At 43.1% G+C, this 14301-nt stretch overlaps 1 protein-coding gene across 1 annotated transcript; it reads right to left on the bottom strand.

Moving 5' to 3' along the window:
• Positions 1-253: 253 nt before the first annotated feature.
• Positions 254-14228, bottom strand: MFSD4B (major facilitator superfamily domain containing 4B). The gene is made up of 4 exons (XM_038554963.1): positions 14149-14228; positions 12248-12416; positions 10607-10723; positions 254-9321 (listed from the first exon to the last, which is right to left on the bottom strand). Exons 2-4 carry the CDS (start codon positions 12411-12413, stop codon positions 8078-8080), a joined length of 1527 nt encoding a protein of 508 aa, XP_038410891.1. The 5' UTR covers positions 12414-12416; positions 14149-14228; the 3' UTR covers positions 254-8077.
• Between the last annotated feature and the right edge of the window lie 73 nt (positions 14229-14301).

Below are 14301 nucleotides of genomic sequence, written 5' to 3'. Positions count from 1 at the left end.
GTGGACTTGTGAATTTAGAAACTAGATCATAAACTTAAGAGAAACGGAGGAGCCAGAAATGTTAGAGGTCATCAAAGATGTTAGATGTCATTTCTAAAATATCCATGGGAACTTAAAAATAACACACTATTCACACTTTAGGAACCCAAGACAACTACCACATACATTTTTGGAGCACTCACAACCTAAAATCTGGAAATATTCTTGACAAATTTCTGGTGAGATGCCAAAGCACCCATGAAATGAAACACAATTTTATCTTAAATCAACAGTGTTATTTATTTATATCAATATGTTATTCAAACAAGCTTTTTCATTGTACAAAGCCATGTAAGTGTGAGCAGTCTTAAATACAGATGTAATCAATCTACAAGGCCATCCCTACCCCATTAAGCCCCCCAAATCAAAACTGACTGGTGAAAACCTGTCTAGAAAAACAACCTCCCACAGGTCCAGGTTTGGTTTCATTACAGGTAAGATTTCAAAGTGAGCTCGCAAACACTTGCTCAATGACTGAATAAAAACTGAAAGCAAATATAACAAAACTTTGAGGTAGATGTCGGACATAACCTTTCACTACTCTGCGTGTGGGTGACACTAAGCTGATTGATTATAATGGGCTAAAAGTCTGCCTAGAGTTTGAAGCAATATGACTAAATGCATGGGTTTCTCTATCTTCTTCCTCTAGCCAGTTTCTTCTGGAAAAACGGATTTAGGACAATATCTAAGTCAAATAATGAAAGCACCCAAAAACATTAAAAACAGAACTAACACATGAGCCAGCAGTCAGACTTGTGGGGACACCCAAAAGCATTGAAAGCAGAAATTCAAACAGGTATGTGTACATTCAATTTTCACAGCAGCATTATTCCCAATCGCCAAAAGGTGGAAGCAACTCAAACGTCCCTAACAGATACATGCGTAAGCAAAGTATACATTCAGGAGACTATTACTCCACCTTACAGAGGAAATCCTGACAGGCTACAACCTGGATGAAACTTGAAGATAATACGCGGAGTGAAATAAGCCGGTCACAATAGGACAAATACCGTCTAATGCCATTTATATGAAGTACTTAGAGTAGTGAAAATTGTAGAGATAGGAAGTAGACTGCTCTTTTGTCAGGGCTCATACGAGGGTGTAATGGAGAGATACGGTGTTTAATGGGTTACAGAGTTTCAGTGTTTTGGGGTTTTTTTTGTATATTTTTTTATTAGAGTTCGATTTGCCAACATATAGCATAATACCCAGTGCTCATCAGAGTTTCAGTTTTGTGAATGAGGCAGTTATGGTTGCACAATAATGTGAGCGTAGGAATGCCACCGAATTTATACACTTAAAAATGGCTAAGACGGTACATGTTATGTCTATTTTATCACACTTGAAAATAAATGATTTTAAAAAACACCTTGCAATCTCAACAAGTTGTTCAGAGGCTAAAAAGCTCACCACCTTAAGTCACTCATGTCATCGAACAACTTCAACTCTTCTCCAGGCCACCCATTAACTAACATAATCGAACACATCGAAGGCAAGTTGCCATAAAGTCAGAGACCGGACACGAAAGGCATTTTTGCAAGTAAAAATATAAGCCAAAAGAAAAACAATACATTAAGAATTAACAACTACACTGCAAGAACCTAAGGGATCTTCTCTGCAAGAACTGAAAGAAAGAAACAAGGCAGAAAATAGAGGACATGACAACACATGATGAAGACAATCACCAAAAAATGTTGGAAGATGCAGGGGAAAAAATGCACAAAACTTCTCTTTGCAAAAATTCAGTGTTATAAAATTTTAACTCATTAAGTATGAAACTATTTATAGCTAAATAAAAATCCAAGTCAAGTTCAACCTAGCTCAAATGCCAACTAGCCAAAGTGCATAAAGGGAAGGGGTTTAAATCCTCCTGACAACCAAGGTGCCCGGCCTTGGTTTGCTTCCACAACACACAAGGAAAGGCAAAGCTTCTCCTTTGGATCACTAAACACCACTGTCTACCATTAGGACCCAGTAAAACCAGCCTTTCCTTAGGTCCCGTGATAATTTATATCATGCCATTTGAGAAGGCATCTAACACAACCTTTCTGACCCCAGATACTTGTAAATTTCTAATATAACAAAATAAAGACTTCCTGGAAACACCTTGTGTGATTACTTGTTTGATATCTTGTTTCCTCCACTAGACCTGTGTTATCCAGGGACGCCTGGGTGGCTCAGTGGTTGCACATCTGCCTCTGGCTCAGGGCGTGACCCCGGAGTCCCGGGATAGAGCCCCACATCGGACCCCTTGCGTGGAGCCTGCTTCTCCCTCTTGAGTGTCCCTACCACTCTCTCATGAATAAATAAATAAAATCTTAAAAAAAAAAAAAGACCATGTTATCCAATATAGCAGCCATCAGCTAAGGTAGATATTTAAATTAAAAAATTCATTTTCTGGGCAGCCCCGGTGGGCGCAGCGGTTTAGTGCCGCCTGCAGCCCAGGGCGTGATCCTGGAGACCCTGGATCGAGTCCCACGTCAGGTTCTCTGCATGGTGACTGCTCTCTCTCTCTCTCTCTGTCTCTATGAATAAATAAGTAAATAATCTTTTTAAAAAATTCCATTTTCTGTGTCTTACTAGCCATATTTCAAGGAGTCAATTCACCACGTGTGGCCAGTGGCTACTTGGCAGTGCAGATATAAAATATTCCCATCACTGTGGGAAATTCTACTGGACGGTATTTCTATAGAGGGTATGTTCCATGGAGGCAGGAACCTTCTGACCTTTCCACCAATGTACACATAGCACCTCTCACAGAGACTGCCAAATAGGAGGCATTCAACAGACATAAGAAATAAATATTCAACAGTCAGTGCAGTAAATGGAGAGGATTGAAGAGAATTCAGAATAGAGTCCTAGAGTTTGTGTGCAAGAGAGAGAAGGGGGTGCATGGGAACTACAGACTCCTACAGATTTAAGGTCAGATTAAGAAAAGCAAAAACAAAACAAACTGAATTCCCAAAAGTAGCAAAGAATTTGACCCTCTCAAAAAGTGAATCCTGCTACCCGAAATGTGGTCAGTCCACAGGGCAACAGCTCCCCATCCATAAGAGCTCGTTAGACATACGGAATCCCAGCGCCTACCCCAGGTGCTATTCAATTAGAATCTGTATTTTAGGGGATCCTGGGTGGCGCAGCGGTTTGGCACCTGCCTTTGGCCCAGGGCGCGATCCTAGAGACCCGGGATCGAATCCCACATTGGGCTCCCTGCATGGAGCCTGCTTCTCCCTCTGCCTGTGTCTCTGCCCCTCTCTCTCTCTCTCTCTCTCTCTCTGTGTGACTATCATGAATAAATAAATAAAATCTTTAAAAAAAAAAAGAATCTGTATTTTAATAAGCAATTCAAATGCACATTAAACTATGAGAAGCATTAGTCTAGTTCTCTACCCTCCAGATTGAGCAAGTAGCCCTGCTCAGCAAATTTGTAAAAAAAAAAAAGAAAAAGAAAACAAAAGAAACCCTACGCACAATTGCATGTAAATCTATAATAATCGCTATAACAATTTCAATGAAAAAAGAGCCATTTCTAACAAACTTGGAATCATAAACTTTTTTGTATCTCTTCTCGACTACCTTTACCCCCACTGCGCCCCCCCAATGTAGGAGAACATGAAACACATGTAATATCTGTGAGTTCACATATGCAAACACATTCACAGCACTATGAACAAAACAAGCGGCACGTAACAAACACAGATACAGGGTATCCCAGAGGGACATGGCTACTGCCATCAAGCACTTTAAGCTCGGGACCCCTGGGTGGCTCAGTGGTAGAGCATCTGCCTATGGCTCGGGTCGTGACCCCAGGGTCCTGGGATCAAGTCCCGCATCAGGCTCCTTGCATGGAGCCTGTTTCTCTTTCTGCCAATGTCTCTGCCTCTCTCTGTATCTCTCATGAATAAATAAAATCTTAAAAACAAACAAACAAACAAACAACAAAGAACTTTTAAGTGGCAGGAGTGATACACTGCTATGGTAAACAAAAAGTTCTGGTTATGAGACAGCTATCCTCATTATTTAATGGTTCTACCTGAAACGAACTCACTTTACATGTAATCCCGGGCTCACACAGTCTTCAGGAGTGTGTTGCTACAGTGATCAATTAGGCTTGTTGTGTGTGTGTTTTTTAAATAAATTACAATTCTTCAAACTAATAACCAGTCCATTGGCTACAGTGTTAATGCAATCTGGACACAAAAATTCAAGTTGTTTCTGAAACTTTATCTGGTAGGGGGGAGGTTTTTTTTTTTTATCCCTTTACCCTGGAAATTATGTTGATGAGAAATGTTAAGAAATTTTCTAGGTGTTTAGAATTATAAATTACTTACACAAGGGCACCTGGCTGATTCAGTTGTTAGAGCAGACAACTACTGATCTTGGGTCGTGAGTCCAAGCCCTACACTGGGCATAGAGCTTACTTTAAAAAAATAAATAAAAACTCGATATAAATTTTTATACCTGTCCCTTTCATTTTTATGTACTTCCCTAATCTTCCAGCATGACTTTTTTTTAACATCTTCACTATTTTTATGATAAAAACTGATTTTTTTTTTAAAAAGCATTTCTCTTTAAAAAATAAGAGTAACCAAAAGATGCTCTCAAAAGTGTTCTTGGACTTTACTATGAAAATACAACTCAAGTGAAATGTACCTATTTCCCTCACAGAAAGCTGCATCTGAACAAGTTAAAAGTGGGAAAGACCATAAAATGTCAAGTGGGAAAAAGTGCCTAACTCTGAGTGAACCCATCTATTGCCCCACAGAGTCTCCTCTACCAGGTTCGTGGGCCTGCCATACGGGGAGCCTTCCGCGCCCACACTAGCTCACTCAGTTTGGTATCTGTAATCACTCGTGATGACTGCTGAGGGCTTCTTGTCCCCAGCTCAAACTTTTTAGTTCTCTTGAACCTCGGTTTTTCAGGTACCAGATTGTAGCAAACTCACTCTAGGGGGGCCCAGATGAGTCACATCTCTGTACTAGCCTCTCCCCTTGAGTTTGGGTAGAACCGTGACTTGCTTCTAGCCAAGATTATATGGCAAAGGTGATGGGACGCCACTCCTGGGATTATATCATGTTATAGAAGGCTTTAGCTTAGCAGACCCAGGTGAGAGATTCCCCTGCTGGCTTTGAAGAAATAGGATGCCATGTTGTGAGAGGTCTGCAGAGGGCTGCATGGCCCTAGGTGGTTGGTTCTAGGAATGGTGAACTGTCAACCAACTGGTGACAGTTCACAGCCAGACAAAAAACAGGGGCCTCAGCCTAACCACAGCAAGGAACTGAATACTGTCAACAACCACATAACAGGGTACTTGAAGAGAACCCAAATCTCCAAAAAAGAGCACAGCTCTATCCAACAGCTTGACTGCAGTCCTATGAGACACTGAGCAGAGGACCTAGGGAAGTCATGCCCAAATTCCTGACCCAAGAAACTGTGAGATAAAAAATGTCTGTTGTTGGGGTGCCCGGGTGGTTTGGTCAGTTAGGCAACCAACTCTCGATCTCAGCTCAGGTCTCGATCTCATGGCTGTGAGTTCAAGCCCCATGCTGGGCTCCGCACTGGGCATGGAGCCTACTTAAAAATGTCTGTTGTTGTAAACTGATAAATCTGTTATTCAGCAATAGAATACTTCAGTATTGGCTACTTGTGCATCAGCAGACACCTACCTAAGAACTGATTATTAGAATGAATGCTAATTCTTGGAATTGTACTAAGTCTTATCCTTCCAATATGGAAATACATCATCAAACTTTAACAATGCCTGTAATCTCATATGGCCATTCACATTTTGGTTTGTGGAACTCCAGTGGATTTTCCAGTGAGGATTTCCAAATTTCCGGCCATGTTCTTATAATCGTCCCTCTCTCCCTGAGCCACATCTTCTACCCCTTAAATGTAGATGCTGCAGATTGAATCCCTGTTCTAGCAAGCCTCCCAGCTGCCAAATAGCATCTACTGCCTAACTTCCAACAACCTGAGAAAAAGCATATATGGAACACAGGTGGTCTCCAAGGTCTAGCTATGAGAAAAGCAAAGTACAAAAAAGAGCAAGAATAGAATTTTTACTGTTAATTTCTCCAACGGCCCTCTCTAAAATTGCTAGATTATATACAAACTCATATTGTGGTATAGAAGGTGGATGGGCAGTGGTCAAAACAGATACTGTATTTCACTCCAGAAAAAACAAACGCAAACTTGTAGAAATTAGATAAATAAGAGAAGGCAAAGAATGCAAACAGGTAGAAATTAAATGTTCTTCACCATAAAACGTGGTAAAGAGAAGTAAACAAAAGCTGCCATCAGTGCTTTATCAAAAGAGAGCTCACGGGGTGCCTGGGTGGCTCTGTTAGTTAAGCCTCTGCCTTTGATTCAGGTCATGATCTCAGGGTCCTGGGATCAAGCCCTACATCAGGCTCCCTGCTCAGCGGCGAGTCTGCTTCTGCCTCTTCCTCTCCCTTTGTGATCGCTCTTGTTCTCACTCTTTCTCTAATAAATAAATACAATCTTTAAAAAAAAAAAACAAAAAACAAAAGAGAGCTCACACCAGCTTTGCCACACTCATACGAAGTACCCTTTGCGATCCCTGACTCCTAGCCACCAAGCCCCTTTCTAATCATTATTTGGTCTCCCGGGTATTTCAAACTCCAGAAGAACCCTACGTGGGTGATACAAATAATCCAAACACTGCAAAAGACTGTGCCTCTTTGTAAATTAAACTGCAGCCTAGTTCACAGCGCTTACAATGTGATTACCAGCCGGACGCAATGAGGAGCAAGTCCTGGAAGAGCAAGGCTCAGACTCAGACTCCATTACCAATTACTCACCCTATTACTAACCTAGTAACTCTGAAACAGCCTGTAAAGTCGGAACATTGCATCTCCAAACCCCATTTGAACATCAAGAAAATCAGCATATAAAAATAACTTTTCTTTTTAAAATATCTGTAAAAATAGTAAAATCTCCTAATTGAATGAATTACTGTAAGACACTGATTGTAACATGCAACATTGCTTTGGATATGTATACGGATAAACTGTCGATTAAATTTCTTCACGATGTTAAGTGACTACTGACTTTAAGACATATTCTGATTTCAGAGATGTTAAAATTGTGGAAAAAAGGTAGAAAAGGGTGCATCTTAGAACTGATGAAACACAATACTGAAAAATGTGTTTTGCAGATAGTCATTAAACACGGAGTCTCTGAAACGGGCATAGATTCATAATCAGTAGTATTCTTAAAACTATCAATTTTGTTTCACTTCTCATTTGAAATGAAGAATGGATGGCACATGTGAATTTCTGACATCTTGCACAAACTTTTTTTTTTCTTGCACAAACTTTAAAACGTAAGGATTCCTAGTTTGAAAATCATCTCACTTTCACTGATAAAATCACAGATCAGGAGACAGATAAGCAAGGCCCTACTCAAGTAAAGTGACCGAGTGCAGGGCCGGAAAACTAGTAAGCAGCAGTCAAGGTTTGCAGCCAGGTCTCTGGGGTCCTGCTCTGTGTTCTCTTCACAGAAATCAGAAATCAAATGAGGCATGAGCATTCTCTGGTGCAACACTACAGCGAGGGCAAAGCAATGAATAAAACTCTGTCCGTTTTCAAAGTTGTTCTTTTTAAGAAACAACACTCCTCAACTTCCCTGATAGAATGCTGATGACTGATCATTTGTTCAGCTACTCGGCTCAACTACTAGAGGGTTTCAAGCTATGAGAACGGCACCCAGCTTCTCAACAACACCTTCTCTGCGTGCTCGGAGGGGTGGAGATCGTAACACATTACCTCATCAGCCACATGCCAAACACTAGCCTCACAAGACCCTGCTGTACGAGACCAAGGCCATTCATTCTTTATGGAAAACTCTGGGAATTACAGAACCTTGCAAAACTTTGTAGCATCTGCTATACTCTGACCTAGGAATTTTGATCCCCAGAGCATGTTGAAAATCTGTTAATGCTCTGCTTTAACTGGCTTCTTTAGAACCAGAGGTTATTCAAGGAGGTCAGTAAATAATCCATCTTCTCTCGGCGTTAGTCCCTTTTACACTGGTTTCTTGCAAGGTGACTTACAGGGGACTTGCCACTGTTAGCTGGAGAGGACTCGAACACCATTGCACTGGAGTGGGATTGACTGGAGATTTCAGCTACGGGCTTTGTCAGGACATTTCTAGATGTCTCTATTACAGAATTTCTCATTGTATCATTCATTTCAATCACTTCAAAATCCATTTCATTCCATTTCTCTGCATCTTCTTCTTCATTCTCTTCCTCGTAGTCATTTAGCTCAGAACTAGACAGCAAAGCTTTCTGGTCCTCGCTTTTTCTGTGTTCTTTTCGCTGTTGATTGAGAGGGGAGGTGGCTAACTTATAGAGCACGGGAAATAAAACAGCAGTGGCTACCGAGGCCCCCAAAATGGTGTACAGAACTACAGGCAAATCAGGGTACTGCCCTTGAAGAATTCCAATCACCGCAGGAATAGCCATTTCTCCCAAGGCAGCACCAACGACAAAAAATGCGGCAGATTTCCCATGGATGGTCGTGTACTGCTCAATCCAAGAAACACCACTAGGAAACGTGGTTGCCATCGAGGCCCCGTACACCGAAGTCGCTATCCAGAGGCAAACTGGGCTCTTGTCGAAAAGCACCAGCAGTAAGGATGATGCCAGGCTGCCGACGTTGCTTAACACAATCATGGTTCCAGGTTGTAAACATGTAGCAAAAAAGATTGCTAGGCCCCTGCAGGCTGCAAAGGTGCCCCAGAAGACGGAGTTCAACAGCGCCGCTTCACTTTCTTTCATGCCAGCATGGGTGGTCGCAAACGAGAAAACGTAAGAACCGTACGTTACCTCGGCTCCAACGTAGAAAAAGAAGAACAGAAAAAGGAGGCAAAGAAGGGCATTGTGGTATTTAGCTCTTCGAGACCTCTGAGCAGATGCTTTGGCTTTCTCCTGCCTTGAGCTTTTCTTAAAAAGCAGAGCGAAAAAAAAGAGAGAAACTACAAAAATGTAAGTACCGATAATAGCGTAGGCCCACAGTAAATTCATATTGTCAGGTACTCTGAAGAGAGATTCGGAGTCCGCTTCAGATGACTGGTTGAGAGCAGAGTGGTTAGAGTCGGCCTCTGTGTGGTTTGCAGCAGACACCGTCGTCGTGCCCAGGGCCAATTTAGCCAGCAGTGGAGCCAAAAAGGCACCCAAGGCAAAACTGAAGTGTAAGGCCTGCATGTGTGGGGCTCCTTTGTCCCCCCAAATAGCCAAGATTAGGACGTTACCACCTACCAACAAAAGATGAGGAAAATGATTTAATCATAGTAACTTAACAAAAAACAGTGCATTACTATCAGAAAGAGGATTAGTATATTTTTTGTGGCACAAGGACTAAGATATTCTCCGTCATCAAATGTTATAACTCAGTCAATTTTATGATCAAGGAATTCCACCGGAGAATTCTAAGCATCGTAACATCACATCGTCACAAATGGATTCTGCAAGCTAGTAAACCACTACCTCCTAGAGCCAGGCACAGTAGCCCAAGGCTTTTTTTTTATAAGACAGTTTTAATATGTGGCTGGCGGGGGTGGGAGTGGGGGTGGGGTGCGAGGGGGGCGGGGAGTGGGAAAGAGGTGGATATTTATTTGTTTGTAAACATCTTCAATATATATTATCATCAGATAATGGCCAAATTACCAGTTGAGGAAAATTATCTATCTCGTAGATGCAAAACATAGGTTCAAAAACCTGAACACTGTAGAATTCTGCTGGGCCCATTACAGGAAACAAAAGTAAAAGGCAAGAAGCATCAAATGTTGTGTTTTCTCTTTCTCTTTTTTTAAAAAAAAAAAAAAAACAAACATATTTGCAGATAAACATACAATTGTACCCCATAATTTCACAACCAAACTAAGCCTAAAGTATAAAATATCCCCAACCTATCAGGTAACAGTAGAGCAGGGGAAGAAGAGACCTGGGTTTCGGGGGGAGACAAATGCCAAGTATGTTATTTAGTAGGTTTTATAAGATACCAATACTCATGGAGGGGATTTCCTGCAGGAAGGCAGGAGCTTTTGAGAGAGGGGAAAAAAAAAGAGAAGGAAAATAATACACTGCACAGGTTTCTCTTAGTTCAAAAGGCAGAGTGCTTTTCAAATTGGATAGCTGCTTCTAGGATTCCTCAGCCAAATCCGGTTCCAAAGCTGATTTAACCTATTAAGCCATCAATTCCTCCCATACTACACTGATAAAGTTCTATCCCAAAATGGAAGCCCACTCACCTATACCGTAATTACCCACATGGGGGACCCTTTCCTGTTTGGATACTGTAAATCAATAATCTCTCACTGAACAAAATTCTTTAAATTCACTCCATGGTTGGCTGCTCAAAAGCAGGCACCCTACTTGGCAAGAAGAAGAGTTGCCAGAGGGTGGTTCTGACTGGGTGACCCCATGAGCAATTCGGTAGGTCGGTGTCATTTCACACTGCAAATGACAAGTTGATGTCACCTGCTCTTTTTCTAGTAGAAAGTCTCTATTCCCAGAGATGACACTGAAGGGCTCACTGACCTGTATCCAGAATGCCAATTGAAACACCAAAGACGGACATCATGATGATCAATAACACCGCTGTCTTACAAAATGGAACAAGATAAAGACCAACTGTGGTAGCCAACATTGACATTCCTGAGAAGAAAGGTAAAAGTCAGCTATAAAAAACAGTATTCACACAAAGAGTCGTGAATCAAGTCAACATCATAAACCCTCCCATAAATGCAAAGCAGGTCAAATTACAATTGAGTAACAGTAAGTGAATGAGAGGTTCAGCATCTACAAACAGTTATTTCCTTTGCAAGCTTTCCTAATCTTTATGGACCATAAAATATAAGTTATCCTAAAATGAGTACATTTCCAGCATTGCTGATAATCAAACCACATCCTACAGGGCAAAGTTTTATAGCAAAGCAGATAATGCAAAAATTATTTATTTAAATATTTCATATTTTTAAAAGAGATGTTAAGGGACGCCTGGGTGGCTCAGCGGTTGAGCGCCTGCCTTTGGCTCAGGTCATGATCCCGGGATCCGGGATCGAGTCCTGCATCAGGCTCCCTGCATGGAGCCTGCTTCTCCCTCTGCTTGTGTCTCTGCCTCTATCTCTCAGTCTGTGTCTCTCATGAATAAGTAAATAAATCTTTTTAAAAATATTTTTTAAATAAATAAAAAGAGACGTTTAGATATGAGATTAAAAAATTAGGAGAAAAAAATAAATAAATAAATAATAAATTAAAAATTAGGAGAAAAATAAAATGCTGTCACAATAGTTTGTAGGAGAAATGTATTAAGCAATTTAGCTTGAGAGTAGGGAAGGAAATACAAGAGATCTGTATGTTCTCAACCCACCTGGGAAATCTGAGTGATTATTCATTTATTCATCAACAAGAGTAAATTATTCTCCTTACTTCCAAAGCAGTTTTATCTCATTAATCCAGATTTTCTTTCAACGTGTCTATTTATTCAAAAAAGAGCAAGTTAGGGATGCCTGGGTGGCTTAGCGGTTTAGTGCCTGCCTTCGACCCAGGGGTCCCGGGATCGGGTCCCACATCGGGCTCCCTGCATGGAGCCTGCTTCTCCCTCTGCCTGTGTCTCTGCCTTTCTCTGTGTCTCTCATGAATAAATAAACAATATTAAAAAAAAAAAAAAAGAGCAAGTTAAAAGCTTTGCCATCTAATTCAAGGGTGAGGTAGAGAGGTCTGGAAGCATCATTAATATGCGCATCCGAGACAAAAATTTAGCCTATGTCATTTTGCCCCCAGTACTTCCCACCTTCATTCTCAGTCCAGGGTCTAGCCGGGGCAAGTTCAAGGAATTCACTTCTGACCTATGGTGGCTCCAGCAGATCAGCCCTAAACCCTGACAGGCAGAGTTCTGGACTAGTATGTGATCCTAGGGGTGGCGCCTAAACTACACTGAGAGCCAGGAAGGCTAAGGATAGTGACACATTCTAGGGCTAATCTAAATTTCCAGAGTGGCCCAGCACAGATTCCCTATAACTGCTGAGATGAAAACAGGCACCAAGGAGACCTGATTTCCACTGAGAATGCCTGGCAAACACTACCCATTTGAGTTGTCAAACACAACATATTTCATATTTAAAAACAAATTGTAAATTCCTTGAAAGTCATAAAAAGCTAAAATTGGTCTTTACTCACCCAAAAGTAGAAAATGATTCATATTGTCGAGAAGAATTCCACCAATCACAGAGCCACTCAAAAATCCAAAAGCACGGCCCACAAAAATCAGAGAAAGACTGCTAATGTTGCGGTTCACGTTTGTTGCCAAATCTTGAAAAGTCGGTCCCAGTATAGCAACACTCATTCCCTAGAATTTAAAAAGACAAAATCTTTTATTTACAATCAGTAAAATAACATCTGCCTATGTGGCAGCTTAAAATATTATTCCTGGTTTTTGATGTTGTCAAAACGGCAGTATTTCTGGGTTGCACAGTATCCTTCCTCTGATACACACAAAATACACAGGAGACAGACAATTTAAACATTTCTAAACCTAGATTTTTCTTCAAAGCAAATCCCAAGCTATGAGAGAATATTTGTTGGAAACTTAAAAAAAAAAAAAACTTTTAGGACACCTGGGTGGGATCAGTTGCTGAGCGGCTGCCTTCAGCACAGGGCGTGATCCCGGGGTCCTAGGATCGAGTCCTGCATCAAGCTCCTTGCATGGAGCCTGCTTCTCTCTTTGCCTGTGTCTCTGCCTCTCTGTGTCTCTCATGAATAAATAAATAATTTTTTTAATGTTTCTAATGGGTCTATGCTTCAAGAATAATTTATCCTACTGGCATCTGGGTGGCTCAGCTGGTTGAGTCAGTCTTGGGCTCAGGTGGTGATCCCGCGGTCCTGGGATCCAGCCCAGTGTCAGGCTCTCTACTCCTCTGCCACTCTGCCTGTGCATGCACACTCACTCACTTACTGTCAAATAAATAAAATCTTAAAAAAAAAAAAAAAAAAAAAGAATTCCTTCTAATTGGACTGCTCTGCTTGAAACACTTGGGTGTGCGTCCTGCCCAAGCCGGAGCAGTCCCAAACTGAGAGCTGAGCAAGCACTTGGTATGGGGAGGGGAGGCTGAGCTGCATCTGCAATCCAATCACTTCCTGCCTGCAAAGCACCCAAAACAGGACCTGGCACCAGTGCCCTGCAATGATTTTTCTTTTTTCATATCATCAAAATCCTCCAAGAATCCGTTGTGGTTCAAGAGAAAGACGCTGAGTGACCAGGGATGACTGTCCTCAGAGGACTCACCCTAGTGAATCCCCAAGATCCCCATTCATCAGGCCGGGGATGACAGGGAGACCTCCACAAATAAGGGAGTCGTGGGGCAGCCACGGGGGTGTCAGAAGGCGGTTCTAGGGATCCCTGCGGGGCTCAGCGGTTGAGCGCCCGCCTTTGGCCCAGGGCGTGACCCTGGAGACCCGGGATCGAGTCCCACGTCGGGCTCCCTGCGTGGGGCCTGCTTCGGCCTCTGTCTCTGCCTCCGTGTGTGTGTCTCATGAATAAATAAATACAATCTAAAAAAAAAAAAAAAGAAGAAGAAGAAGAAGAAGGCGCTTCTAGCCCTGCAGTTTGCTCTAAGGAAGACGCGGGGGACCTAAAGGTCTGTCTGTGCACGGCTGCGGGCAGAACGAGAGCTTATTCCTGGCTCCCGCACGGAAAGCCGGCTGCGTGGTGCAGAAAAGTCCTTTTCCCTCTCGGGTCCTGTTTCCTCCACCTGCAAACATAAGGAGTCGGCTGAATCTGGCCAGACAAGGAAGAGGAAATCCCAGGGAAGCAGCTTTGGGGGATAACTTGGCATCTGCGTGGGCTGGAGGGGCAGGGGCTCCACACCCGACCCCCCCCCCCCCCCGGGAGGTGCCCAGATCTCGGGGGAAAACCAACTTCGCACTGAACAGCGCTCGGGCGGCGGGGCTGTGCCCGTTCTGCAGATTCGGCCCCGAAGGCCGGCGCCGACGACCGCGCCCAAGGTCACCAGCCGGCGGGCGGCGGAGGCGAGCCGCGAACCTCCCGCCCCGGCCCCGCAGCCTCGGGCCCCCGCGCTCACCAGCCCCAGGAAGGCGGCGCACAGCACCGCGGTGATGAGCCAGCGCAGCCTGCGCCCGGCCCCGCGGCCCCGCCGGGAGCCCGCCGCCGCCGCCGCCGCCGCCTCATTCTCCGCTGCGGCCGCGGCCTGGAGGAGCCGCTGCCCGGCAGCCGG

Source organism: Canis lupus, chromosome 12, assembly GCF_011100685.1.
Source record: "Canis lupus familiaris isolate Mischka breed German Shepherd chromosome 12, alternate assembly UU_Cfam_GSD_1.0, whole genome shotgun sequence".
In the NCBI taxonomy this organism is placed as follows: domain Eukaryota; kingdom Metazoa; phylum Chordata; class Mammalia; order Carnivora; family Canidae; genus Canis; species Canis lupus.
This window is presented reverse-complemented; position numbering and strand designations above follow the sequence as displayed.